Genomic DNA, 27,181 nt, shown 5'->3' with positions numbered 1-27,181 from the left:
TTACAATTATGTCAAATCAATGTAAAATGACCCGTTGGGAGCAATGTAATTCGTATCTAAAATGATCGGAATAAAAAGAGCATTGCATCAAAATTATGCTCTCTCTTTGTTCTCGAATTGAAGCTTAACTTGGATTGACGTGATGAAACAGCTCAAGAATAAGGTAGAGGAAAACAACCCTCTCTCGTCTCCTTTTTACTATGGTTTTTCTTGATGAGATAGTAGCTAAAAGGAGATGCAAAAGTCAAAATTAATCTTTTAAATTAATTATTTTACGACACACCAATCACTAAAATCCAAACTCGAGTTAAGTTAGGCAACTTGACATGGCCCTCGAAATTACTTGCTATCACACTTAGAACGTTTTTGACATTACATTATGATAAAAAAAATTAGAGAACTTATGAATATTTGAATGTTTTTATTAGTATTGTTATACAATTTCACAACAATTTTGAAGTAGAAATTTTCTTCTAAAAATTTCATAAATATATTAAATAATTAATTATCTCATAAAGAAATCTACTAAAAGTGGATTTCATTTCTATCGTAATTCAATCAGATATATAATATATTTTACTCAATTAAATAGGATCACATAATCTAAGATAACATTTATATTATCGATCGTTTTCTTCTCTTCTCGTCATCATCCTTAGTCGTCTCCCTCTTTCATTGTCTTTTCTCCCTTCGTCTTTTGACAAACATGAGTATCGACACAATGGACAATGACGAGAGACTGAGATTACGGATAATATTATATTTTAAAATAAAAAAAATAAATAAAAATTCTTAATTGTTATAAAGTAATAGGTATTTTTGAGAATTAATCCTATATAATATATAATATATAATATATAATATATGTAAGCTTGTTATGTCCACCCAATCTTTTATCCTCGTTGCCCTCCCCCACCGGAACGGCCGAGGTCTGTGGCGCTCTTCACTTCGTCGCCTCTGCTCCCTATTCCCTCTTCGACCTGATCGCTCTTCGTTTCGTCGACTCGCTCCGCCTCAGCGTTGCTGCTGGCCGTAACGTCTCTCTCTCTCTCTCTCTCTCTCTCTCTCATGAGAACGAAACCAAACCGGATGATGTAAATAAAGCTCTGGTTCTTAACAATATCGTTTTCGCTATTCGTAAGATTCTTGAGGCAAAGGGAAACAACAAAATTTTAACTCGAATCCTTTTGTTTTGTTCAAAGAAATTGCTTTCGTTTCATGTCAGCTTGTTCGTTTGATTTTTCTTTTTTTTGGCTTTTGCTGCACTGTTGAAGCCAAAAACATATAATGCGCTGTTGTATTTTCTTTAACCTTTATAAAATATTGTCGAATTCTTATGGACCAATTCGTTATTGTTTCGTTTGACGGATGTGTTTGTTGAGTTGAGGGACTCGATAGTCTTTCCATGGAATATACTTTAACTTCAGATGCTCCAATTTCTTCGGTAAGGGCGAGCTTTGGTGCACGAATCATGGAAATATCATTTGCATGGTTAAGGCTGCGTACATTCACCCTTCCTGATCTCATATTGACGGCCTCGTGCAAGAATGAGGGTATATCATAGTACTATTATATCAAGCAGGATTAAGGACGTTTTGCTCTATATCAAGCACTATGTACTGTAGTCTACGGCTTTCAAGTCAACTCTCCTCAATTCATGTTTTTCTTCGAGTCTTTGAGTTTTTTTTGTTGTTGCATAGTGTAATTGCTGCAATTAAAGAAGTATGAGAATCTTTAACATGAAAACTATAACAAATCTAGAGGAAGGGTGAAACCACACAGAACTTAGTTGAGTTGTCTACTGATTTGAAATCAACCCGAGCATGTAATAACTGAGCTGAATTAAACTGAATAGCCCGATTCAGTTTGGATCGTCAGTTTTCTCAGATTAGTTGCATAGCTCTGCTAAAACTAGTTGGTTTCAGCTATATCATCACCACTAGACAAACTAAGAGGCAACACGTCCTACATTATTATTTCTGATGATTCTTTTTGTTTTCCTCTGAATTTTCCTTGTATTACTAACCTAAGTAGACTGACCTTTCTTAACCAGTGTGTTTAAATCTCATTTCAACATGTTTCAGCAACCTTAAACAGTTTCCTCTTGGTTTATCTCTGATAGGAACTATCCTGATCATTCACAAATGCAAACATATCTTATTCTCTTATTTCCCATGAGTCACCCATGGATTTTGACATTTTTTATGCTATATTGATAATCAAATAGACAAACGTTATACACCATTTAAGTTGCTTATATTTTTATCTTCTTAAATCTTGATGAATGTATTAGTTTTAAACCATATATGTTTTCTTATTTGTATATTTCTTGTGATTTAATTCATCTTCAATGCCATCAAGGACTTCTAACAGGATGTGTTCAACTCCGAACATGTGTATACATATATGTTTATGTGCACGGATAAGAGAGTAATAATAAAAAATAATAGTTTTGCCAACTATTGGTAGATTGATATCGAAGAAGTTGAAGACTGAAGAGAAAAACATGTGAAGAACAATAAGAAATGAGAGTATGCAAGTGTTTCTGTTCCAATTATAGATTCTATAATGAGAAAAATGAAGAAAACAAAAGAAAGCATCTTCTCATGGATTTCATCTTCCTGGCTTTTATTATCTTCGAATATTTTCACAAAGTAGCAATTCTTTTAAATGTATATATTGTATAAGCTTAATAAACATTGTTTTATGTACTTGGATTTTATATGAAGCACATTTTAGTTAGAATTGTTTGATGCAGTTAACTGTTGCTTAGAGTATTTCTCAATAAAGTATGTTATTTCCTATTGTAGGCGTAAGTTAATTGTCATGGGCCTTCCAATTCTTTCTGTTGATAGTGGAAGTCGTCCTGCTACATCACCAGGTTGCCTCTCATCACATTACTAGCTGGATTGGTTTTTGTGTAGGGAATGCTAACTATATGATTTAATAAATACAATAATGCATTGCCTTCTTGGCCGTGTTATAGATAAATGTAATTAGGTTCTTCTCTGTTCTAATACCTGTTATTTCTTTGTTGCTAAAAACTTTTCATGGCATGAATTTTAATCTTTATTTACAACTTAGTCATGTTTGGTGTCACTTGCACATAATATATTTTTCTATTCATCGTGTCCATAAATACATGTAATGTGCATGTGTTTTCTTGACATTGTAGACCTGTAGTTTGTTCCCGGTCTGTTAGTTTGACCTTAAGATAAGGTTGGCTTGTTCACTGACTGTCCCTTTAGTGTTAGTTGTTAGGATTTGAGGGAGAGAACTCAAAATTTCTCTTCCCTGTTGCTCTTTTTTCTTTTGCATGGGTTTTAGTCCCACGTGGGACAGGAAGGATAACTTTCTCTCCTTTGTTTCTACCTTCTCATAGGTAATCAAATAATGAATCAGGAAGCTTGCTGCCAACCTTCTGAACACTCTGTAATGTGTGCCAACCAGCCATTCATATGTTATGCTACATACTACCTGTTGATACTGCATGTGGCACCACTGTGCTATTACCATGTGCAGCATTTGCTGACAAAGTATGTGTTTTGGTACAGCTGACATCTCAATTCTTTCTTAGGAGTCCCAAACAGAAGATCTGAGACATTAACGAATCCTTTCTTTTCCAAAATTTTTGATATTACATGAATGACTATTCTATGGAGTCAAAAATTTGGATATTACATTAATGGCTATGGTATGGAGATGAGATAAAGTGTGGTATGATGACCAGTATAAAACACAACTTGATACCGTACAATACTGTCCAATTTTATTTTTATTATTTTATTCAAAAATACTGGACAATGTACCACCTGGATATACCAGTCCAGTGGGTTGCCTGATTTGGCACCAGACCAAGAATTAAATTCTGTCTGTGATATCAAGTGCTTAATGTTAAGTAACTTACAATCTTTTTTTCTAAAATTTCAGAGGAAAGAGATACTAGAAGAGTAAGATTTTTGTGACAGTAACATTTCTGTATTATTTAGCTTATATACAATTTTGCAATTATGAATCAGTTTTAGTTTCACTGTTTTCTATCTCAGCAGGATATTTGGTTTTGTAGATGTATTCAGAAGTAAATTGTCTAAATCTACAATGGATCCATGGAACCCATTTGCTTCAGTCACCATGGGAGAGGAACCATTTAACTTTTTACGTGCATTATGTGGTAACTTCTATGTCTTTGTACTTATCAATTAATTTGAATAGTCATGCTTAACAGATCATTTTCATCGACATGCTTATGAAGTAGTATACTAGCAAGGTAACTGTAATGCTTTTTAAATGTTCAACTAAACCAAAGTTTTTCTGGGACAATGAGCAAAGGCTTTAGCTCCCAGCTTGGCTGGTTGGTCATTGTAGTGTATAAATGTCTGGACAAATGACATGTTGTGACTGTTTTGATTGTTCTGGAAGCATCGCAAACATTTCAGCCTACAATATCTTTATACCTTTGCTTTAGTATTTGATAAAGTAGAATCTGCATGAGATCTAGTTCTCCAGACTTCCATTTTTTGTTTGCAGATAGAAATGCAGGAAGGTCCATGAGATTGACATATTAATTACTATTTTTTGTAATTTTTCTGGTGCAATCAAAATCTATAATGTATATTTCTCTTGCGTGCTTAATTAGTCTTTTTCCCTTCTTTTCAGATGGTGTTATAGCTGGAGCTACTGCTGGAGTTGTTGTTGAAACAGTTCTATATCCAATAGATACTATAAAAACTCGGCTGCAGGCAGGTTAATCATGCAGAAAACATTTTTTTTTCTTCTTTTTATGCATGTCATTCTTGATTCGAGTTTTTTCGCTTATCTGGATAACTTCTATAAGTGTTTGATTCTTTTAAGTGCAATAATAAACTGTCTGAATGTTTATATCTAAGTGCAATATTAGTGGAACTGGCTGCTAAAGGCAATGCGTCAATGACATGTCTCAGGCCCCTGCTTACCTTATCAAGCTTTATCAAATAATGTATGCTCATATGTCAAACTTTAGTGATTAACCAAGTGAACCAAATTGTTTACTGAATAGGATCACACTACGTTTTTAAGAAAACAATTGTATTACAGTTAACTGAGAATCATCATTTGTATGATACTGAATCCTAGTTCTAACTATTTTTGGACTTTGACATTTGGTGTATTTACTCCAGAACAGTTGCTAAAGCACCTCTCTTTCTTCATCATTCTCTATTAGGCTGCTCGTGGTGTAAGCAAAATCCATTGGAAAGGCTTGTACTCTGGATTGGCTGGAAATCTTGCAGGAGTGTTGCCGTGAGTAGTCTATGACTCTATGCACTACTTGCAGGAATTCTCTTATGGACCTCTTTATATACTAAACTGACAAACAGTTATACTTTGATCCATTAATTTTGATATGATAAGAAGTTATAGTTTTATCCATTAACTTTGATATGATAAGTTTTCAAAATGATATCATACTTTTTTTATAACTAATTTGGCTCATCATGGTAATTATATGTGATACCAGATTGCTATTGTGCTGCCTTCATCTTGTCATTATTTGACTGCATATCTAAGATAGAAATAGTCATTGGCTTATTGTTATGCACTATTTACAACTTAAGAGATCAGATTTTACTTTCAATGAAATTCATTATATTTTCTTATTTTCTGGAAATTTAGTTTTGGAGTATTTTAAAGGGAGTTAATAGTTTTCATGGTTACTCTTTCTGATTTACTATCTTTTAGTCCTAATTTCTTAGACTATAACTTATTAATAGCATTCCTTTTGCCTCAGAGATTTCTTTTTTCTTGTATTTATGACTGTTCATTTTTGGCCATTGTTCCAAAAATCCCCAATATATTTATAATTTTGATTAACAGGGCCTCTGGCATATTTGTGGGTATATATGAACCTACCAAACAAAAATTACTAAAGGTGTTTCCAGAGAATCTCAGTGCTTTTGCACATTTGGTAAGTTGCAAATTTCATAAAATTTTTCTGCGTATGTCAGCCAATGGAAAGCCTAGCCGGTCAACATTGTAGAAGAGTTGTGAAGCATGGACATCTGCTTGAGTTCAACTGTTGTGTGAGTTTGGTGTAAAGTGCCCGTCAGTAGACTTGATCTGTATGTCTCTGTTGGTAGACATGATATTATTCCATTTAATAAGTCCATGCAATTTTTATTTAATTTTTGCTGCAATTGTTTTTCCAAGACAATTTCTGGAAAATGATCATTTCACAAGGAGTAATGGAGCATAGGCATCTGAATGGTTATAACAAGAATGTTAAGTTGATATAAGGTGTAAGCCAGTAGACCTGGCCTATTTTGGCATATGATCTTTTTTCATGATCAGATTGGTGTTCCTTTTAATTTCAACCTCAAGTAGTACTTCCTATAAGAATTTGCTTATATTTGTGGGATTCAAATGCATGTAGTTACTGATTTATTTACTGTTTGTTTATTTTCTCTGAAATAATTTATTCTCTGTTTTTTTATTGAATTCTATGAGAACTGACTGGTAGCCTGTTGTCAGTGTTTGTTGGAGTGTTCTAATTGTAGTTTGATTCTGCTTAGTTAGATGTATATGGTAGGTGAAAGAGCTAAGGTGAACTGGACCTATCTGATTATGACTCAAAATTCCAGAATTGAGCCAACACATAACAGGAAATGCAACCTGGACTGATCCATGTAACCAAATAATGAAGTAGGGGAAGAGTGAGTCAGGTAGAGTCAAGGATGACTTTGGTTAATCGAAGAAGCTAAGAAGTTGAACAGATGGTAGAGATGACCATTAGAGACAACTGAAAAACATTTAGTTATTCCATGTCTGCATGCCTAATGACATAGTTCATGCTAAACAGCAGGTAAATTTGCCAAGTTCTGTGAAACAACTATTCATGCCTTTGACCACATCAATACGGGGTCAGCCACATGGCATAACTTTAACCTGAGAAGTCTCATGCATATTTCATTGTTCTTATGACCTTCCCGCAACACAGCCTTCTCTAGTTAGTGCTTCCTTCCAAAAACATGGAAACAAATGCAGGATAATCATAAAACTTGAGCATAGTTGGCAAGCAACAAAATTTGCATTTTATTTAAAAAAAAACTGAAAAATATAATATAGGAATAGGTATCAGTTTATTGTGAAAGCTTTGTTATGCTTAAAATTTTCTGTTTGAGTTCTATATCAGAGAGGCACATTCTCCGAAGTAAATAGTGGATTGTCAATAATTGGTTTTTTTGTTGATTTTCAAATTTCATGAGTCTTCATTATTTAAATTTGATATGGTAGAATTTCTTTGTTTACTCTTAGTTGATGCTGTTTTGTTACCTGGTGAAACCTTGTTATTTTTAATGCATATTTGATCAATGTGAGAAGAAATTATTTAGACTGCAGGTGCTGTTGGAGGAGTTGCTGCTTCTCTTATTCGTGTTCCAACAGAGGTGAGAAAACATAATGGAAATCTTAATTTTCTTCAAATTTATTCTGATTGCTTCTCTTTCTAGGTAGTCAAACAAAGGATGCAGACTGGGCAATTTACCTCTGCACCTAATGCTGTTCGCCTTATTGTTGCTAAAGAAGGGATCAGAGGTCTTTATGCTGTATGTACTGTTTAGTGTTTAGTCTTTGAAAGTAGCACAGCCTGTTCTGGGCTGCTAATGCAGTATTTGTTGTGCTCATTTTCCAGCAATAAACCAATTGCATTTTCTATTTTAGTAATACTGAGTTACCTAACCTTCGCCCAACTACTCATTTTTGTAGGGATACAGTTCTTTTCTGTTACGAGATCTACCATTTGATGCAATTCAATTTTGTATATATGAGCAGCTTCGAATTGGATATAAAATTGCGGTAAGATTTATATGAACTCATTGTAGTCTTTAGCAAAGCATGCTTTGCATGTGCACTTGGAGATAGTCAACTGTTTCTTCTTTCTTTCTGTAAAAAGCATGTTTCTGTCAGCAAAGTGATTTAATACTCTACGATGATTATGATTATCAAATTCTTTGCTGAATCCGAATTGTGAAGCATGTACTCCTCATTCCTTGTAAACCATTCATTTTCCTGGATGTGCTTGGCTGGATTTTGTTAGCGTTATTAAAAAAGAAAGTTTTAACAACTAAGAAAATGGTGTGGTTGTTGCTGTTAAGACTGTAGGAAAACATTGAAGTTTTTGACATGCTATTGATATCAGTGCATACATTCCTTTTATGTGACTTTGAGATGGATCGAAAAGCTTATCATACAAGATTAGTGTTGCAAGAAAAAGCCAAAAATCTGTTAATCTAGTAAGATATCACTCAGGTTAATTGTTTTTTTTTGTTAATCAAAGATTAAAGTTTAGGTGATTGTGGATTTTTGGTTGATATATGCAATAGGCCTGACTTACAAAAGCACCTTTGTTCATAAAGGCAGTTTTGTGGTGTATAGACAAGAGCCAGACATGAATTTCTTTTTGGTGAATGCAATTTTATGCGTCTGGAAGAAGATCAAATGGCATGTTTCAATGTAGATTGTTTTAAAAAATGTGTGCTAGTCTTTCAACAAAGTGTCCTTAGTCTAACTTAGGACCTCAAAGCACCAAATATTTCCAACTTATTTCATCCATCTAAAAGTTATATAAGCAGGCATAATTGAGAAACAAGTAACCCTTTGCTTCAACAAAGTACTATTTGAGCATTACACATAAAGCTTACACCATGATCAAGGTCAAGTTGCCTTGCATTGTTTTAGTGGATCATATGTTTGATATGCTATTTCAGTGTTATCAGCATCATTAACTAATGATTCCTTAAGCCAATTCTTGGACTTGGTTCAGAACAAGGAATTTTGAATCATGCTGGGCATGCCACCTGGTACATTTCATGTGGCAAAAATGTTTTGATTGCATAATCAGGCGGGTACACTATTCATCAGGTTTTTGTCCTTTTAAGTAAATGGCTTCACTTGGTGAACTGATTGGCAGGATTTTCAAATTAAATGACTTTTTGGGCCTTTAGAATTGGCTGTGACTCAATTCAAGGGTGAGATTTCTACCTTCTTTTGAGTTTGGGTCCTTTGGGATATGTTTCTGGTAACCATTAATAAGAATTAAAATGACTGTGCGGAGGTTTCCTTCACTGACAATGGGGAAGGTTCTTTGAGCATCTGCAATGTCCATCATATTTGTTTTTTATTTGTTTGGCAGTTTCCGCTTTCTTTTCTTCTCTCTTTGTTTTGGCAACATGTTTGTTTCCTAATATGTTGCTCCGTGTGAATTACCAGTTGGCATAAGGCATGCTGCTGGTGAGGCAGTCCTGGTCCAAGGCACTGCTGCATACAGTGGTACAGATATCTTTAGTACTTCATTGTATCATTTGCAGAACAATATAGGCACAGTATAGAGGTTTGTATATTTTTAACATGTGTTTTGGTTTGTGTCACTGCTTATCATCTTTTCTAGTGTGATAGTGCATGTCACCACATGGCACACATGATATTCCCTAACATGTAAATTAAAAATGCCTTGCCATATGGCCACCAGCTAACGCAGCCAGGTTATGACACAGTATGTCATGATATATTACTGTATCATGCCTAGCCAATTACTGTTACCGCCAGGTATGCAATATCTGGAACCTTTTTTTCACTAATAAAAATGAAAAACTGGATGAGCCATCAGAACTTGACAAGACAGCATGGTTGCCAGATGGAGTAACCTTTTGAACTTTCATGCCTCTATGGAATTCATTACAGCCTATAATAATAGACCTAGGTTCTTCAACATTTAGCTTCATTTGTGCATTATATTGTTTTTCTTTGGTGATCAGTTGTCTTGTGAAAAATATGATGTCAAGTTGTCAACAATAGCTTAACCTGAACGATTGTTGTTGTTTGACAAGATGAGAAATCCTAGTAATGTATTTATCAAGGTTTTAAGGAACAGATAAGCTTTCTATGTCCAGTCCTTCAGTTGATCCATTCCAAACTGGCAAAAAAAGCAAAGTTTAGGTGTAGGCCCCTTTTCAAGACCCAGAACAAGGCAAACACTTCTATTCTTTTCTGAATCTGGTTGAGGTCTTGAAAGAAACCTGGACTGAGTTACTTGGTAGACATCAGATCAGCCAAATCAGTTAGGTGTATGTTGATTGATTCATTTGAAAAGATCAAACTTGATTGAATTTCTAGATTATCTTGATATGTTATCTCCTATGGAAATACAAGTCGAGTTGGGTTTGATTTGTGCAAAATATTAAATTCATTTCCAACAAAGCCATCACACCTGAAAACCTGGTCTGGCAGTTGTATAACATGCTTTGGTTGACTTAATTTGTCGCACCCTAAAACTGTAAAGCTCTCTTAGAGGAATTTTACAACAATATAAAGATACTGTTACCCTGCAGAATGAGTGAAATAGTAATCAATCTCTCTCTTTTGTTTTCTTTGTTCATGCAGGCTCAGAGGGAGTTGAGTGATCCAGAGAATGCTATAATTGGTGCTTTTGCTGGTAAACCCAAATTCTGTTGTTGGTCCTCACACTCTGTTGGTTCTCGTATTGTTTGTTGCCTCTTCTATTAAGTGTTCTACCGCGTTCCGTAGGTAGTTCATTTTTGAAATTGAAAGTTCTTGACATCCTTTCTCTTTCGTGATACCAAACATCTGCTTGCCCTTTTAACTATGGTGCCAAATATTTCCTACATGGAAATATTTGCTCATGGTTTTGTCGTATCTTGTACTCTTTTTGCTTGCTTTTGGATTTGAGTTCTTTTCCCCCATCATATATATACAGATTTATGATAAATATCAAATAACAATATTGTCCAAATAGATTCTCCAGTTAGAAGTTTGGGAAGGTTGTTACTTCTCTAAGATACTAGTTCTGATGTATGAATGTTTCATTTTTCAGGTGCATTGACTGGGGCTATAACTACACCACTTGATGTACTGAAAACAAGATTAATGGTTCAGGTAACACGTACTTCTTCTAGACTTGTTCTTATGTGTGAGAGCCATAGATGGATGTTTCACTTCATTTGGCTTGGGTAGCAGGGTTCGGCAAACCAATACAAGGGGGTAATTAGTTGTGCTCAGACGATTTTGAAAGAAGAAGGTCCTGCTGCTTTCTTTAAGGTGTGATTCTTCCTGATTGGTGCTTTGTGGCCATTTCATCAGCTTAGAAAGTTCTGCATCATCATCCTAATAATGACCTTGTGCATGGAGAATTACTAATTTCTATGTTGCCATGTGTAGATCTTGCATGACTACTACCTAAGATTTGGCCTTTTGAAAAATGTGTTAGTGGAGTCACTTTGTGGTTATAATGCTAATAATCATCTAATGTTTCAACTTTCAAGAAACTTGATGCTCTACACCAAATCTGGTAAGCCTTGTATAATTAACAATCATGTTCTTCTTTGGTAAAATGTAAATTTAGCTACCATGAAATGGCCTGCAGTCCTGATTTTGTCTTTGAGCTATATAGGTTTGGTTTTTTGGGTACCCATGTATGTCTAGTTCGCTTAAATTGGATTTGGTACCCTTTGGGTGGGAAAGTAAGTACCTGTTGGGGGATGGGTTCGAGTTTAGTACCTAGATAGTTAAGTTGGGTTCGAGTTTGGACCTGGTTTTCCTACTCATTGTCATTCTTAATGTGAGGTGGGGATGGTGTCAGATTTTCTTAGGCAGTTGGGTTTGCTTGACCCACTTAATCTGAGTCGGGTTCCAAAATAGGTACCTAGATAACAAGCCAATATAGGTTCTTGCTCATGTGAAATTCGTACCTACCCGCTATCATCTCTATTGATGGAAGTCACTCTATCATATACTTGATCTTTAAAAATGCTTGAGACAATTAATTCTAGTGAGAATAATGCAACTACAACAGTTTTAACACTAACTCCTTTCTCTAATAATTCTTATATGTTTGAGCACTTACATTGAACACTATGTCAAGCGCACTATTAATTAACTTTTAAGACATGATTAGTATGCAAGCAGAAGTATCCTACTTAGCTACCTTAATTTCAAATTGCAATACAACAATGTGCATGCAGATCCCAGAGCCTACTATAAGCTTTTACCAATTGCAGATTTTATGTGTGGTGCACTAAGAGAACTATATGTACCTTGATAAAGATTATGCTTTCCTTTCCTTTCCTTCATTATTTTGAGTTTCTTTGATAGGGTATTGGGCCAAGAGTGTTATGGATCGGTATTGGTGGTTCGATCTTCTTTGGTGTTTTAGAGAGGTCAAAACTGGTGCTCTCTCAGAGACATTTTGATCAGGTTCTGAAACCCTAGGCTACTGCACAACGACAATGCTGAGAGGAAGTTATATCTTGAGCAACCACATTAGGAGGGTGATCAGAAATTTTCTTTCTAGGCAATGATCAGCAGCGGTGGTTCTTTTTGCCATCCAAATTGTATTTTTGGTCATCTAAAGCATAATGGCACTATATGGTGCTTTGTTTTTGTGATTATTACCCATCTTCCTTATTTGACACTTTTGGCACTCATGTTATGCAAATCAAAGCTCAAGACCTTTGCAGTGGCATTATGGGGTGAGCTTAACCATGTGCTTCTCAGATTGACCATGACAGCAGTTGTTTGCATGTCAAGAGGTACAAATGAGACCTTGGCCATATTTACTGGTTGAGCTGACTTGTCTCATGCTTTTAAATTTCTTAGTATTGTTCATGGATCTCTTTTAGGGTGCATTTGTTGTTCCAATTTGCTTGTAATAACATTTGTATGCTTGGGGTGTTGGGATTCAATCTTTACATCCCAGGTGCAAATCTATTGCAGATCTGAAAACTGATCTGGAAATTTCTGCTTTCTATCCTCGCAAACAGAAGCCAAGACTAGCCCAGTGACATGATTCTGGTGCAAGCATCTTCTGCAGGATTCCAAAAGGCAATCCACCTGACTGGCTTCTTACATTGGGGTGGAAACTCCACCAGGCTATGAGACTTTTTTGGGAGTATTGCAACTATATGTTAATTGTATGTTATCAATGGAATCAATATGTTGTCAATTTTTTTTCTAGGAAAGAAAAATATATAGTACTTTTCCGAAACAAATTATCAACTTTATGGACACAGTCATGAGTAAAAAATAAAGAATTCTCAAGTAAAAAAAAAATATTTTTGATAATATACAGAATAGGTGTAGCAGGATGTGTTGTCAATTTTATTGTATGATGATAAGAATATGAAGATCTTATTAAGTGTTTCATGTTTTTATAATTTTTAATTAAAAATTATGGGTCTTAATACCGGACAAGATTATTTTTTTTATTTAGATGTTTGGTCGTATAAATTGGTTGATGACGAAGAAGTAGTCGGAGGTGATTGACCGAGTATGTAATGGTATTTTTATCAAAATAATGAAAAAAAGAGTATCCCCATAAATACCAATTGGAGTGCGCCATTGGGTTAAAAACTAAATAATATAAATTTTTTTTATTATAATACCTGTTAAAATTTAATTTTAGTTTTCCTTTATGATTAATAGGTTTTATGTTATTATTTTTTGTTTCTTTTGCGGAAGCGTGATGATCCACTCCCAACCGTCCGATCGCTACGATGCCTAATCTTCGGTAAAATCCTGGGCCCCTTTTATCGGACGGCGGCCGTGCCATTTGGTTCTGCTTTCTCCATTGGGAATTCGGGGACTGCGAGTGGTTCCAGAGAGGAGAGGGCGAGGATGAGCGGGAGCGGCGTGAAGAAGGTGGCGGAAGCAATACCCGTAGCCACGTGTAATCACACATCCATGCCGATTTCATCAAAACACACGCAACGACAGCTGCGCTTAACGGGTCGGAGTCCGGGAAGCAATACCCGTAGCCACGTGTAATCACACATCCATGCCGATTTCATCAAAACACACACAACGGCAGCTGCGCTTAACGGGTCGGAGTCCGGGAAGCAATACCCGTAACCACGTGTAATCACACATCCATGCCGATTTCATCAAAACACACACAACGGCGGCGGCTGCGCGCTTAACGGGTCGGAATCTGTGAAGCAATACCCGTAGCCTTATCTAATGCTCCAAACATGAAACATTTTTTTTATTTTAATTGAGAACTGAAACTAAACCCGCAACCGTTATTCACTTCAAACTAACAATGTTCCCAGGTTTCAATCCATAAAACCCGATTGAAACCTGCAAATAAGGCTCGGTTTTTGTGGATTGAAACCTGGGAACATTGTTAGTTTGAAGTGATTAATACAAGTACCGAATCCGAAGCCTGCTAGCGATCGGTTCGGGATGGCGTCCTTTTCGGCGCTAATGTTCGCTGTTGAATCCAGCAACACGGAGGCATCACAACCCTGTCGTACGCATGCATGCAGCCACATCGTGTCAGTCAGGAGGGCAATATATGTATCCATATGGATATGCATGACAATTAACCATGAGCCTCCGTGCGCTTACCCTCACGAAACAGTCATGGAAGAACAATCTCAGGAGTTTTGCAGGCAGCGCCGAGTTGTTCTTGACGCTTGCCCACACCAAGTCCTGAGCCATGTCCTCGGCCTGAGGGCACAGCTTCTTGTAGAAGTGCGAGTTGTTCTTGACGCTTGCCCACACCAAGTCGGCCTGAGGGCACAGCTTCTTGTAGAAGTGCTTCTTCAGTTCATCTGCTTGCCCTCCGGAAGAGAGGCCAAGAAGCACCACACAGGCCAAAAAGGAGGAAGGTGGCCTTCATCTCTGCGCTTGCCGTTTGCTACTGCTTGATAAGTAAGATGAGATTTCCTAACTGTTTGAGGAAATCTCTCTACTGAAATTCTCTAATCTGTCGAGGAAAATTCTCCCTTTTAACCTGTATAAAAGGAAGGAGGATATGTTAATAACAATCAACTACTTCTACAACTTGTTTATCTATTTATTTTCTAACATGGTATCAGAGCAGTTCCTCCTTGGCGTATCGCCGTGTGTTAGCCAAGCGGCCAAGCGGCCACAGTAACATGCTGCCTCAAGCAGAGTCACTGAAGAAGCACAAGACAGGGATTCAGAGCCAGTAACGAGCATCGTCTTGGCTCTGCTCATCCACTTCTTCTCTTTCTTCATCGTCGGTCTTGTTTTTCTTCGCCGGCCTTGCTCCCTCTCCTATTTGCTGCTTACAGCAGACACTCTCCGTCGTCGTCATGCAAGGAGGAAAACATTCTCTCACTGCCTCCTCAATAGCGGTGAACAACGAACAGCAGTGCCTTCCTCGCTTCCCGGCCAACAGCAGTCGCAACTGCTGCATCTTCCTCTACCGCAGCAGCCTTCGCTGCCGCTTCCCTCTACACAACGGCGCCTCCTTAACGGCGATGTCCTCCTCCTCAATAGCTACGAACGGCGAACGATGGTGTCTTCCTCGCTTAGTCTTCCTTGCTTAACGACAGCTGCTGCGTCTTCCTCATTCGCTGTCGCGGTCGCTTCCCAGCCAGCAGCAACCGCAACTGCTGCATCTTCCTTCCTCTACCACAGCAGCTTTCGCTGCTGCTTTTCTCTATACATCTAATTGCTGCAGATTTCTCTCACTGCAATTTCCTTGAGTAACATTGCAGATTTTCGCGGCCATTTCCCGGCGAACCGTAGTCTTGAGTACCGCTGCAGTTTTCGCAGCCATCTTCCGGCGAACTGCAGCCTCTACAATCCGCTGCAACAAGCAGCAATCAACAGCAGCGAACCACAGTCTTGAGAATCGTTGCAGTTTTGGCGGCCTTTCGGCAAACTGCAGCCTCTACAATTTGTTGCAGCAAGCAGCAATCCACAGCAGCTGCCGACAACTTTGGGCACTGTTGTAGATTGCCCAATCTGCCGCAGCAATCTATAGCAGCAGCCCCCTCCCTCATTCTCCACTTCTTAAAAAAAAAAAAAAAAAAAAACGAAGAAGAAAAAAATGTCTTCGTTCACTTCTTCTGATGTTTCAGTTCCTGTAGGGTCTCCCACTTCTTGTTCTTCTACAGGGCTTATCTCCATCAATGCTGCCACGCTGATACCCTTTAAGTTATCAAAGGGTGGCAACTATGCGTCCTGGCGAGCTCAATTTTCTAATCTTTTATTTGGATACGACTTGCTAGGTTACATTGATGGCTCTTTCAAATGTCCTCCGGCCATGCTCAACATCCCCGGCGATCCCAGTCCAGTACCCAATCCAGCTCACAAACTATGGCTACGTCAAGATCGTCTCATCCTCCAAGCCATTCAAGCTTCAGTTGCTGGATCTGTTGCTCCCTTGATATCTTCATGTGTGACAGCTGCTGATGCATGGTCTACACTGCAAACCACCCTGGCAAATCATTCGCGTACTCGCAAGCTCAGTCTTCTATCCAAGCTTATGGTGACAAAACAAGAGGGAAGTAGTATCTCTGATTATCTACAACACATCAAGGTTATCATTGATGACTTGGCCTTAATAGGTCATTCTCTATGTGACGAAGAGGTTGTCATTCATACCCTCAATGGTCTCGACATCGACTACAAGGAATTGGCTGCTGCAATTCGGGCACGCGACTCGCCAGTCTCTTTTGAAGATCTCTATGATAAGCTGACTGACTACGAGATGTACTTGAAGCGTGCAGACAAACTACCTGGATCAACTGTCACTGCTCAAGTCAGTCATAAGTCTAAACGGAAGAGCACTCGGTACTCGCCGAACATCACCCAAGGTTTGGCTAATGCGCCTCTTGATTCTGTGAGTTCCATGCAACACCCCTCCTATCCTCCTAGTCATCACTTCTCGCAAAGTGGCAACTCCAGCCATCATCCGTCTTGGCGTCCTGCCCTACCGAGCCATCAAAGACGGGTCGTTTGCCAACTGTGTGACAAAGTCGGCCACTCCGCTAAAGTTTGCCGGTCTCGTCCCCGCCTCCCTGCTCCGTCACACTGGCCTCAGGCAAATCTCCTAACTTCTCCGACACCTAGCCAGTCCAACTGGATTGTCGACTCTGGTGCCTCTCATCACATCACCGTTGATCTTCAGAATTTGTCTCTTCACAATCCCTATGGTGGCGATGAAGATATCATCATCAGTGATGGTAAAGGACTTCCTATAACTCATACTGGTTCCACAATGCTTAATTCTGACTCTAATACATTTACGCTCGATGATGTTTTATGTGCTCCTCATATTAAACGCAACCTCATTTCTGTTTCTCAATTTTGCAAACATAATAATACTTCCATTGAATTCTTTCCTGATTCTTTTCTTGTTAAGGACTTGAGCACGGGGGCATCATTGGTCCAAGGCCCGAATAAAGACAATATTTACGAATGGTCGTCAACCTCTCGAATAACCCAGCCCACTGTTCATTCTTCTGTTGCGGCTCCAATTGTTGTGTGGCATCGTCGGCTTGGTCATCCCTCGTCCTTTATTCAGCAGAAATTATTATCTCGTCACTCTCTTCCTCTTTTTAAGTCCACTAATTCTATGATGCATTGTGATGCTTGTCTTAGTAATAAGAGTCATCGGCAGCCTTTTGGCTCATCTTCCATTTCCTCTTCTAAACCTTTTGAAATTATATATACTGATGTTTGGGGTCCTGCTCCAATCTTATCTTTTGATAAGTTTCGATTTTATGTTATTTTTGTAGATCACTTCTCTAAGTACACATGGATATATCCTCTTTCCCATAAATCTGACGTTTCTCGCATTTTTTCCACTTTCCAGAAGTTGGTCGAAAACTATTTTCAGTCTACCATTAAGACAGTCTACTCTGATGGTGGTGGTGAATATCAAGCCCTGGCATCCCATCTCTCAGCTTGTGGCATTCAACACCTCAAGTATCCCCCACATACGCCTCAACTAGTTGGTTCTGCCGAACGCAAACATCGGCATATAGTAGAAACTGGACTCACACTTCTACATCAGGCTTCCATGCCTTCAAATTTTTGGACAACAGCCTTTCAAACTGCTGTCTACCTAATTAATCGAATGCCTACACCAGTTCTACAATACCGGTCCCCCTTTGACACACTATTTCACAAACCCCCTAACCTTCGTAAACTCCGAGTGTTTGGTTGTTTATGTTATCCTTGGTTACGTCCCTATGCCTCTCATAAGTTAACATCCCGATCTACTCCTTGTGTCTTTATTGGTTACTCACTTGAACATAATGCTTTCCGCTGCTATAATCTCCACACTCACAAAATCTTCATATCACGTCACGTTGTCTTTGTTGAGTCTAACTTTCCTTTCCAAACCCTTCCATATCCTGCCATACAGACCACTTCACTATCTCACTGGGGTATACCTTCAGTCCAATCGGACGAGCCTCCCATGACTTCGTCTACTTCCTCCCCTCCTGATCCGCACTATATCACTCCAGTTCAACACTTGCCCGTTCCTACTCCACTCCACTCTTCCCCAATTGATGGGGCAATATGTTCCGAGACACAACCATCCTCTTTATCTCCTTCTTGCCCAAGTGCCCCTGACGTGTCTCCACTTGACCCGACTTTTGCCACAGATCCTCACCCAACATCACCTCCCAATCCTGTCATCTCTAATCATCCTATGACCACTCGCTCTAAGCATGGTATTTTTAAACCTCGTCAGGTACTTAACCTTCAAGCTATCATGAATTCCTCATCCCCCAACGTTGAACCCACCACCTTTACTCAAGCCCAAAAATCTCCACATTGGCGTATTGCCATGAGTGAGGAATATAATGCCCTCCTCCATAATTCAACGTGGGATCTCATTCCTTTCCATCCTTCACAAAACATCATCGGGTGTAAGTGGGTCTTTAGAATTAAGCGGAACCCAGATGGCTCTGTTGCCCGATATAAGGCACGCTTGGTCGCCAAAGGGTTTCATCAACGACCTGGGGTTGATTTCACTGAGACGTTTAGTCCTGTTGTTAAACCCACTATAATCCGGCTCATCTTGAGTCTGGCTACCACTAAAGGCTGGCAATTACGACAATTGGATGTTAATAATGCATTTCTACAGGGATCTCTATCCGAAGATGTTTTTATGCAACAACCCCCCGGTTTTACTCATCCTCAGTATCCACAGCATGTTTGCAAACTTCGGAAAGCCATTTATGGACTTCGTCAGGCTCCGAGAGCTTGGTACACTGAACTTAGCTCATTTCTTATTTCTGTCGGCTTTCTTAACTCCAAATCTGACACTTTGTTGTTTCTGCGACATTATCATGGAAACACAATGTATATTCTGGTATATGTGGATGATATTATTATCACAGGCAACAATCCCATCAGCATTCAAGCGTTCATCAAACAGTTGGCAGCTCGATTCTCGCTTAAGGATCTCGGACCCTTGAGCTACTTTCTGGGCGTCGAAGCTACCTTCACATCTTCCGGTCTCCTTTTATCACAACGCAAGTACATTCAAGATTTGTTATTAAAGACAAACATGCAGGATGCAAATGCAGTTACAACCCCCATCTCTACTAGTGGTTCTCTCAAATTATCGGATAGAAGTCCTGCTACAGAACCCACTCAATATCGCCAAGTTGTTGGCTCTTTACAATACTTAGCTCTCACGCGCCCAGACATCTCATTTGCTGTCAACAAATTATCACAGTTTATGCATCAACCATCTACTTTACACTGGTCTGCGGTCAAGAGACTTCTACGATATCTTAAAGGGATCTTAAATCATGGACTCTTTTTTCGTAAACACTCTCCACTTTGTCTTCATGCCTTTGCCAATGCTGATTAGGCAGGTAACCTTGATGATAGAACATCCACATCAGGGTATATTATCTTCCTTGGTGCACATCCAATCAGCTGGAGTTCTAAGAAGCAAAAGACAGTCGCTTGGTCTACAACTGAAGCTGAATACCGTGCCATTGCCGCTACCACTGCAGAACTCAATTGGATCACAAATCTACTCCAAGAACTCAACATCGATTCCACCCCTATAATATATTGTGATAACATTGGAGCTACCTATCTGTGCGCTAATCCGGTATTCCACTCCCGCATGAAACATATTGCTATCGATTTCCACTTTGTACGCGATCAAGTTATCCGTCGTCAACTTCGTGTTTCTCATGTTCATACGGCAGATCAATTGGCCGACTCATTTACGAAGCCTCTAGCTCGTAAACTTTTTGCATTACATCAGTCCAAGATTGGCCTCCTTGATCGGAGCACCATCTTGCGGGGGCATGATAAGTAGATGAGATTTCATAACTGTTTGAGGAAATCTCTCTACTCTGTTGAGGGAAATCCTCTAATCTGTTGAGGAAAATTCTCCCTACTAACGTGTATAAAATGTATAAAAGGAAGGAGTTAATAACAATCAACTACTTCTACAACTTGTTTATCTATTTATTTTCTAACACTGCTGCTAGTATGAATCCGCTAGCTGGCTACATCCGTCGAGCTTTAAGCTCCATGCTGCCCTTTATATACAAGATTCGAGAGTAAGATCGAGGGGCTGGCGTCAGTAGCCTGGCGCCGGGGCACCACGATGACGGGACGATGTTTCGTGGCTCGGTGAGCACTGCTGCTCACCGGAGGAGACCGGAAGGTAATTACGGTGCATTAAAGGCGCCAACAACCGGCGTAAATACAGATCACCTTTTTCTTTTGCTATTTCCTTTCATTTTCTTAGATATATATATATATATATATATATATATATATATATATATATATATATATATATAATTAGCTGGAGTTAGCTGGCAGATGGAGTAATGGGCATGATGAATGCTTCGCTAGTGTAAAATGCCAACGACAAGAGGATTTGGAAGGAGTGGAATTAATGGATATACTGACAGTGGAGAGTGAATGAGCGAGCGGTGACGTGGTTTTCTGAAGGGTGATAAACCACCACCACCACCACCACCACCACCACCAGCAGCCGGACTCAGCTCTCATAGCTTCGAGTGGGTGAACTGAATCTGATCTCCGGTAGTTGGAAACAAGAAAAGCCACCCTCTTTAAGAGCACCTTATCACATAAGGCAAAGGAGAGAAGAATTCAAGAAAGCACCGCATCACAATTTACTTTATTTGCTTGAACTCTTCCATCTCTAACTATGCTTCCCCCTTGGCCTTCGTCGTATGTCATATTGAAAGAACCCAACTAAACCCACCCGAGTGACAAGGGGGTGGGGTGGTAGGTCAGTGGAGTCAGCATATATCGACCTACGGGAGTCGCAAAACGTTTCACAAGTAAAGAAGGGAACCGTGAGAGTTCATTTACTCGGCATGCAACAACTTCCGCACAGGACCGAGGAGAGGAGAGGAGAGGAGAGGCTTCAAGAACGCACGATGGTGAGTTTTTCTTTTACCCATTTCTTATTATTATTTACCTCATCCTAATGTATAACAAGAAATAGCTTCGCATCCAAAGAAAGAGGTAATGACATATCCTCATAGTAGCGAGCCAAAATAAAATAAACCCAAGAAAATGCAATCGACCAAAAAACACACTCAAAGCACCACAAAATTCCACAGATGACCGATTGCATGTTCAACGATATAAATAGATACATACATACCTTGTTCGGGAGTCTTCCTTCGAATGGGCGGCTCCTCCTTCCCTCGTTCGGCCGACGACGATGCCTACAACCCACGGAGAGAGAGAGAGAGAGACCTGTTGATTTGATGTCGCCATGTTGGCGCCCGTGTCAACAAAGTAACGTCATCCCCACCGACAACAGCGTATAACGACGAGGGCTCTATCAGACCCCCCCCCCCCCCCCCCGCATATCGCACGTAGACAATCAGCCACCGCCCATTCGTCGGACGCAAACCACATCGGGTAAACCGAAGTGGATCCCACGTTGCCATTTACCAGGCGGGTATGAAACCGGGTGAAGTGGTCCTTTGTTTCTTGTTTATTAGCCAATCAATCAATAAGAAGGATCGATCGATCGATCGATCGACTGGGATTCACTGACGGTTCAACAACACGACTTTTAAAGACACCCGGCCCACTATGTGCGTGGCCAGCAAGTCAAAACACATGTTCGATGATATAATAGATAGATAGATAGATACATACCTTTCGATAAGGACCGATCGCATCATCATCAACACATCCATGGTTTGGCAGAGCCTCTTCATCCACAGAGGACGCTTTTTTGTATCTGAGGATTTCAACGCCCAAGTAGTCGATGGTGCCACGAACGGCCACATGAGGCTTCCCCACCTTCACCCTCACAGCAGATATCTGAGGGAATTGAAGTAACGTGGTATTTGCAATCAAGTGAGCTACCGACTCCAGCAGATTCTGAGACGGACCCTCCACCACTTCCTTCAATATCCTGCACATCCACCACCAACTCTAATGTAATCCACATATGATGACATGCAATCCAAGTTCTTGTTAGTTTTGCCAAACAAGAAGAAAAACTTTTTGATTCACTTGGCAACTCAAGTGAAGATTTCACGGAAAAGTAGTGACAGCAGTGATCTATCATATCATGCTCTCAAAACCAAATTTCCTGACCAGACTCTACACTTCCATCTATTAACCACACACACACACTAGCAAGCTGAGAAGAAGATAATTGCTATCACAAAGAGAGTTTCCAAAATATATCAGTAGATATGAAGGATCCATAAGCCAAATTAACAAATAGAACCACCTTTTGAAATGTTCACTCCTATGAAACCCACACTTCCTCCTGGGAAAGAATTTGAAGAACCCATAAACCAATACTATTTTTATAGGAACAATTGGAACATGCCACTGATAAGCTGATGCATACATTGTCCTGCAGGATTATTATAAGAGCATTTGACTATATTGTTGTGCACCACCCAAAAGTGAGTTCTTTATATGTTTTTTGGGTTCCTGAAGTTTTGAACCTTGCGGATAAACCATCCCCAGGCCTCAAGCTCACATTTTGCATCTTTGTCGACTCTCTTCAAGTTTATCAAACCAAGTAGGAAGTTTGTGCACACCATTATGTACAGGAAGAGTCATCGTCCTTGATGTGCAAGAGAGTAAAGGCCACTGAGTGGTCTTGGCACACATCCGGGAGAGGTCGGCATGGCATGTCACCCATTTTGCATGGTGATATGATTCAACCTATCTTCACACGACTGTTGGCGCCACTAACCTAATTATATATTGTACCAGAAAGATAATACCAAAGCTAGAAGTGAGGATTGTGCAAATGCATGAAGGATAACATATTGTCAAAATGTTTCCTAGATTCTCTTTTTGCTCCAATGGTACTGTAGCAATAGCACGAAATATAAACCATCATTCCACACTCTGCAACAACCCTCCTGCTTGCATCCATTCTCATTCTCTCAATTTCCAATATTCCATGGAGGCAGGTCACCTCCTGATGCTTAAGACATTCTCATCACATTGTGTGCTATATTAAGAGTTCTCATTTCAAGAACTAAATAACATATGGTCTTCCCTCCATTCGCAAAAGTTCACATAATGCCTCAACTGTGAGCTCATTTTTGCTGTCCATCTTGATAAAATTATCAAAGGTACTATTTCATTCTAAAAAACTACTTGCAAGTTCAAAGGCTCACATTAGTCTATGAATATTAATATGGCTAAGTCAGGATGAAAACTAGTGAATTGGGTGTTCTTTAATAAGATGTATGACCAAAAGAGTTGATGAAAAATTTAGCAGCCAGTATTTTTAAAATAACTTTACCAAAAAATATAATGAACCTATCTTTTGCTTAGAAGAAAAATCATCTCTAAACTTTACGTATGGTTGTGGCCTCAGGTCATCCCATCATTAGGGCCTTAAACTTAGAGATGAAATAGTCAAGTCAGTCACGGGCCATTTCTGCAAACAAGCTGGTTAACATTGAAAAAAAAAAGAAAAAAAGAAATGGTTGATCGAGCATGAAATCTAACCCCACCCACCACTAAAACAGAGATGCAGACTACTAGGTACCAAGACAAACAACTCTGCCGGTGGCCATAGCAGATATATCTTAAGAGGAAATATATCAACTGTTTATAACTGCTATAAGTTTTATTAAAACAGACATAATGTATAACCACTGCATTGTCAAAAAGGAAGAGGGAAAAGAAAAAGGAACAGTTACCGGTAAATAGCAGTATAGCTGACTGTGTCAGAAATGTCATCAGATTTACCAGCATTGCTCAAGTCCATCCAAGCATCCACATCGATCACAAACTTTTGCCCAAGCTTCTTTTCCTCCGGTTTCACACCATGAAATCCATGAAACTGCAAGCCCCTTAGTATCAGCTTGTCTTTATCAACAAAATCACGTTCACCCATGGATGATGAACCTGTTGAAGTATATAAGGTTTCAATTTTCAGAATATGCAACAACAAAAGAAGATACCTTGATGTATTGGCTCCAACATATCACTTAAAAAATAACATTTAAGTTGGTTTCTATAAAAAAAAAAATTGCATTGATGAAAGCCAAAGAAATTAAATACTATAAATGAAATGCAGCTTGACATAGATACCTGCATCTGCAGATATAAGGTTCAATTATGTATCACTACACGGAGGCTTTAAACTTGCAGTTCAAGAAGGATGTAGGATAAAGACGAGATAAACAGAGCTCGAATAGCCAACAAGCACAATGCGAGACTTACTGTTCGGTTCTTTATGTCGGATTCAAATGATAGCAGCTTCCCCAGTTTCATGAATGTGCAAGTACGCTAAATAAACAGTACTGACAACCATATCTGAAGACCAACCTTTCCTACATCTTGGTTGCTCCCGACAGCACGTAAATGGCTAACCTTTTTTCTTTTCGAACGAGAGACAATATGGTGACCGGAGCCCGAAAAGACCGACTTAAATCAACCAAATCCGAGGAAGACTTCTTTTGCGAAATTGGAGCTGAAGATATCAACGACAACAAAAAGAAAGAAAAAAAAAAACCTAGAATGCAATTTTAACAACCAGCTGCAGGTTTTCGAGTTCAAACAGCTCGATGGAACCCAATACCCTGTCTCGAAGATCTATGTCCCTAAATTCTTCACTGGTTTCTATGACCAAATCAGGACGGTCCTTCATTCGATTGGAAACCCTAGAATGCAATTTTAACAACCAGATGCAGGTTTTCGAGTTCAAACAGCTCGATGGAACCCAATACCCTATCGTGAAGATCTATGGACCGATGTTCTTCACCGGTTTGTATGACCAAATCAGGACGGCCCTTCATTCGATTGCAATCCGTAAATCGTTGCAAAAAAGAAAACTCAAAATAACTTGCAAGGAGGCAGAGATCGATTACCTTCGCGCAAGACTCCGTCTCCACAGTTCTCTCCCATGTCACCACATGGCACACATGATATTCCCTAACATGTAAATTAAAAATGCCTTGCCATATGGCCACCAGCTAACGCAGCCAGGTTATGACACAGTATGTCATGATATATTACTGTAATTGTGCCTGGCCAATTTCTGTTACAGCCAGGTTTGAAATCGAAAGTTCTCGATATCCTTTCTCTTTCGTGATACCAAACATCTGCTTGCCCTTTTAACTATGGTGCCAAATATTTCCTACATGGAAATATTTGCTCATGGTTTTGTCGTATCTTGTACTCTTTTTGCTTGCTTTTGGATTTGAGTTCTTTTCCCCCATCATATATATACAGATTTATGATAAATATCAAATAACAATATTGTCCAAATAGATTCTCCAGTTAGAAGTTTGGGAAGGTTGTTACTTCTCTAAGATACTAGTTCCGATGTACGAATCTTTCATTTTTCAGGTGCATTGACTGGGGCTATAACTACACCACTCGATGTACTGAAAACAAGATTAATGGTTCAGGTAACACGTACTTCTTCTAGACTTGTTCTTGTGTGTGGGAGCCATAGATGGATGTTTCGCTTCATTTGGCTTGGGTAGCAGGGTTCAGCAAACCAATACGAGGGGGTAATTAGTTGTGCTCAGTCGATTTTGAAAGAAGAAGGTCCTGCTGGCTGCTTTCTTTAAGCTGTGATTCTTCCTGATTGGTGCTTTGTGGCCATTTCATCAGCTTAGAAAGTTCTGCATCATCATCCTAATGATGACCTTGTGCATGGAGAATTACCAATTTCTATGTTGCCATGTGTAGATCTTGCATGACTACTACCTAAGATTAAGATTTGGCCTTTTGAAAAATGTGTTAGTGGAGTCACTTCGTGGTTACAATGCTAATAATCATCTAATGTTTCAACTTTCAAGAAACTTGATGCTCTACACCAAATCTGGTAAGCCTTGTATAATTAGCAATCATGTTCTTCTTTGGTAAAATGTAAATTTAGCTACCATGAAATGGCCTGCAGTCCTGATTTTGTCTTTGAACTATATATGTTTGGTTTTTTGGGTACCCATGTATGTCTAGTTCGCTTAAATTGGATTTGGTACCCTTTGGGTGGGAAAGTAAGTACCTATTGGGGGATGGGTTCGAGTTTAGTACCTAGAATAGTTAAGTTGGGTTCGAGTCTCATGCTTTTAAATTTCTTATTATTGTTCATGGATCTCTTTTAGGGTGCATTTGTTGTTCCGATTTGCTTGTAATAACATTTGTATGCTTGGGGTGTTGGGATTCAATCTTTACATCCCAGGTGCAAATCTATTGCAGATCTGAAAACTGATCTGGAAATTTCTGCTTTCTATCCCTGCAAACAGAAGCCAAGACTAGCCCAGTGACAGGATTCTGGAGCAAGTATCTTCTGCAGGATTCCAAAAGGCAATCCACCTGACTGGCTTCTGACATTGGGGTGGAAACTCCACCAGGCTATGAGACTATTTTGGGAGTATTGCAACTATATGTTAATTGTATGTTATCAATGGAATCAATATGTTGTCAATTTTTTTTCTAGGAAAGATAAATATATTGTACTTTTCCGAAACAAATTATCAACTTTATGGACACAGTCATGAGTAAAAAATAAAGAATTCTCAAGTAAAAAAAGAAATATTTTTGATAATATACAGAATAGGTGTAGCAGGATGTGTTGTCAATTTTATTGTATGATGATAAGAATATGAAGATCTTATTAAGTGTTTCATGTTTTTATAATTTTTAATTAAAAATTATGGGTCTTAATACCGGACAAGATTATTTTTTTTATTTAGATGTTTGATCGTATAAATTGGTTGATGAGGAAGAAGAAGTCGGAGGTGATTGATGGAGTATGTAATGATATTTTTATCAAAATAATGAAAAAAAGATAATCCCCATAAATACCAATTGGAGTGCGCCATTGGGTTAAAAACTAAATAATATAATTTTTTTTATTATAATACCCATTAAAGTTTAATTTTAGTTTTCCTTTATGATTAAT

At 38.8% G+C, this 27,181-nt stretch overlaps 2 protein-coding genes across 8 annotated transcripts; one reads left to right on the top strand and one right to left on the bottom strand.

Annotated features, from left to right (window-relative positions):
* The first annotated feature begins 885 nt into the window (after positions 1-885).
* LOC103999302 (S-adenosylmethionine carrier 1, chloroplastic/mitochondrial) lies at positions 886-12,610 on the top strand. 5 transcript variants are annotated; one of them, XM_065127118.1, is made up of 14 exons: positions 886-1,032; positions 1,450-1,553; positions 2,811-2,881; positions 4,067-4,171; positions 4,657-4,739; positions 5,201-5,277; positions 5,851-5,941; positions 7,365-7,418; positions 7,482-7,577; positions 7,738-7,827; positions 10,411-10,462; positions 10,862-10,923; positions 11,005-11,085; positions 12,139-12,508. In XM_065127118.1, exons 3-14 carry the CDS (start codon positions 2,827-2,829, stop codon positions 12,253-12,255), a joined length of 963 nt encoding a protein of 320 aa, XP_064983190.1. In that variant the 5' UTR covers positions 886-1,032; positions 1,450-1,553; positions 2,811-2,826; the 3' UTR covers positions 12,256-12,508. The 5 variants fall into 5 exon arrangements, with proteins under 5 accessions (XP_064983190.1, XP_009419300.2, XP_009419301.2 ...); XM_009421025.3 differs by lacking the exon at positions 1,450-1,553 and having other exon boundaries at positions 12,139-12,610; XM_009421026.3 differs by lacking the exon at positions 1,450-1,553 and having other exon boundaries at positions 886-1,037; positions 12,139-12,610.
* Positions 12,611-14,719: 2,109 nt separating this feature from the next.
* LOC135623782 (dihydroneopterin aldolase 2-like) lies at positions 14,720-25,314 on the bottom strand. 3 transcript variants are annotated; one of them, XM_065127123.1, is made up of 4 exons: positions 25,137-25,309; positions 23,964-24,171; positions 21,937-22,198; positions 14,720-14,779 (listed from the first exon to the last, which is right to left on the bottom strand). In XM_065127123.1, the coding sequence occupies exons 1-4, from the start codon at positions 25,171-25,173 to the stop codon at positions 14,735-14,737; spliced, it is 552 nt and encodes a 183-aa protein (XP_064983195.1). In that variant the 5' UTR covers positions 25,174-25,309; the 3' UTR covers positions 14,720-14,734. The 3 variants fall into 3 exon arrangements, with proteins under 3 accessions (XP_064983195.1, XP_064983193.1, XP_064983194.1); XM_065127121.1 differs by lacking the exon at positions 14,720-14,779 and adding an exon at positions 21,360-21,525 and having other exon boundaries at positions 25,137-25,314; XM_065127122.1 differs by lacking the exon at positions 14,720-14,779 and having other exon boundaries at positions 21,752-22,198; positions 25,137-25,304.
* Positions 25,315-27,181: the final 1,867 nt, after the last annotated feature.

Source organism: Musa acuminata, chromosome BXJ2-9, assembly GCF_036884655.1.
Source record: "Musa acuminata AAA Group cultivar baxijiao chromosome BXJ2-9, Cavendish_Baxijiao_AAA, whole genome shotgun sequence".
NCBI classification, from domain to species: domain Eukaryota; kingdom Viridiplantae; phylum Streptophyta; class Magnoliopsida; order Zingiberales; family Musaceae; genus Musa; species Musa acuminata.
This window is presented reverse-complemented; position numbering and strand designations above follow the sequence as displayed.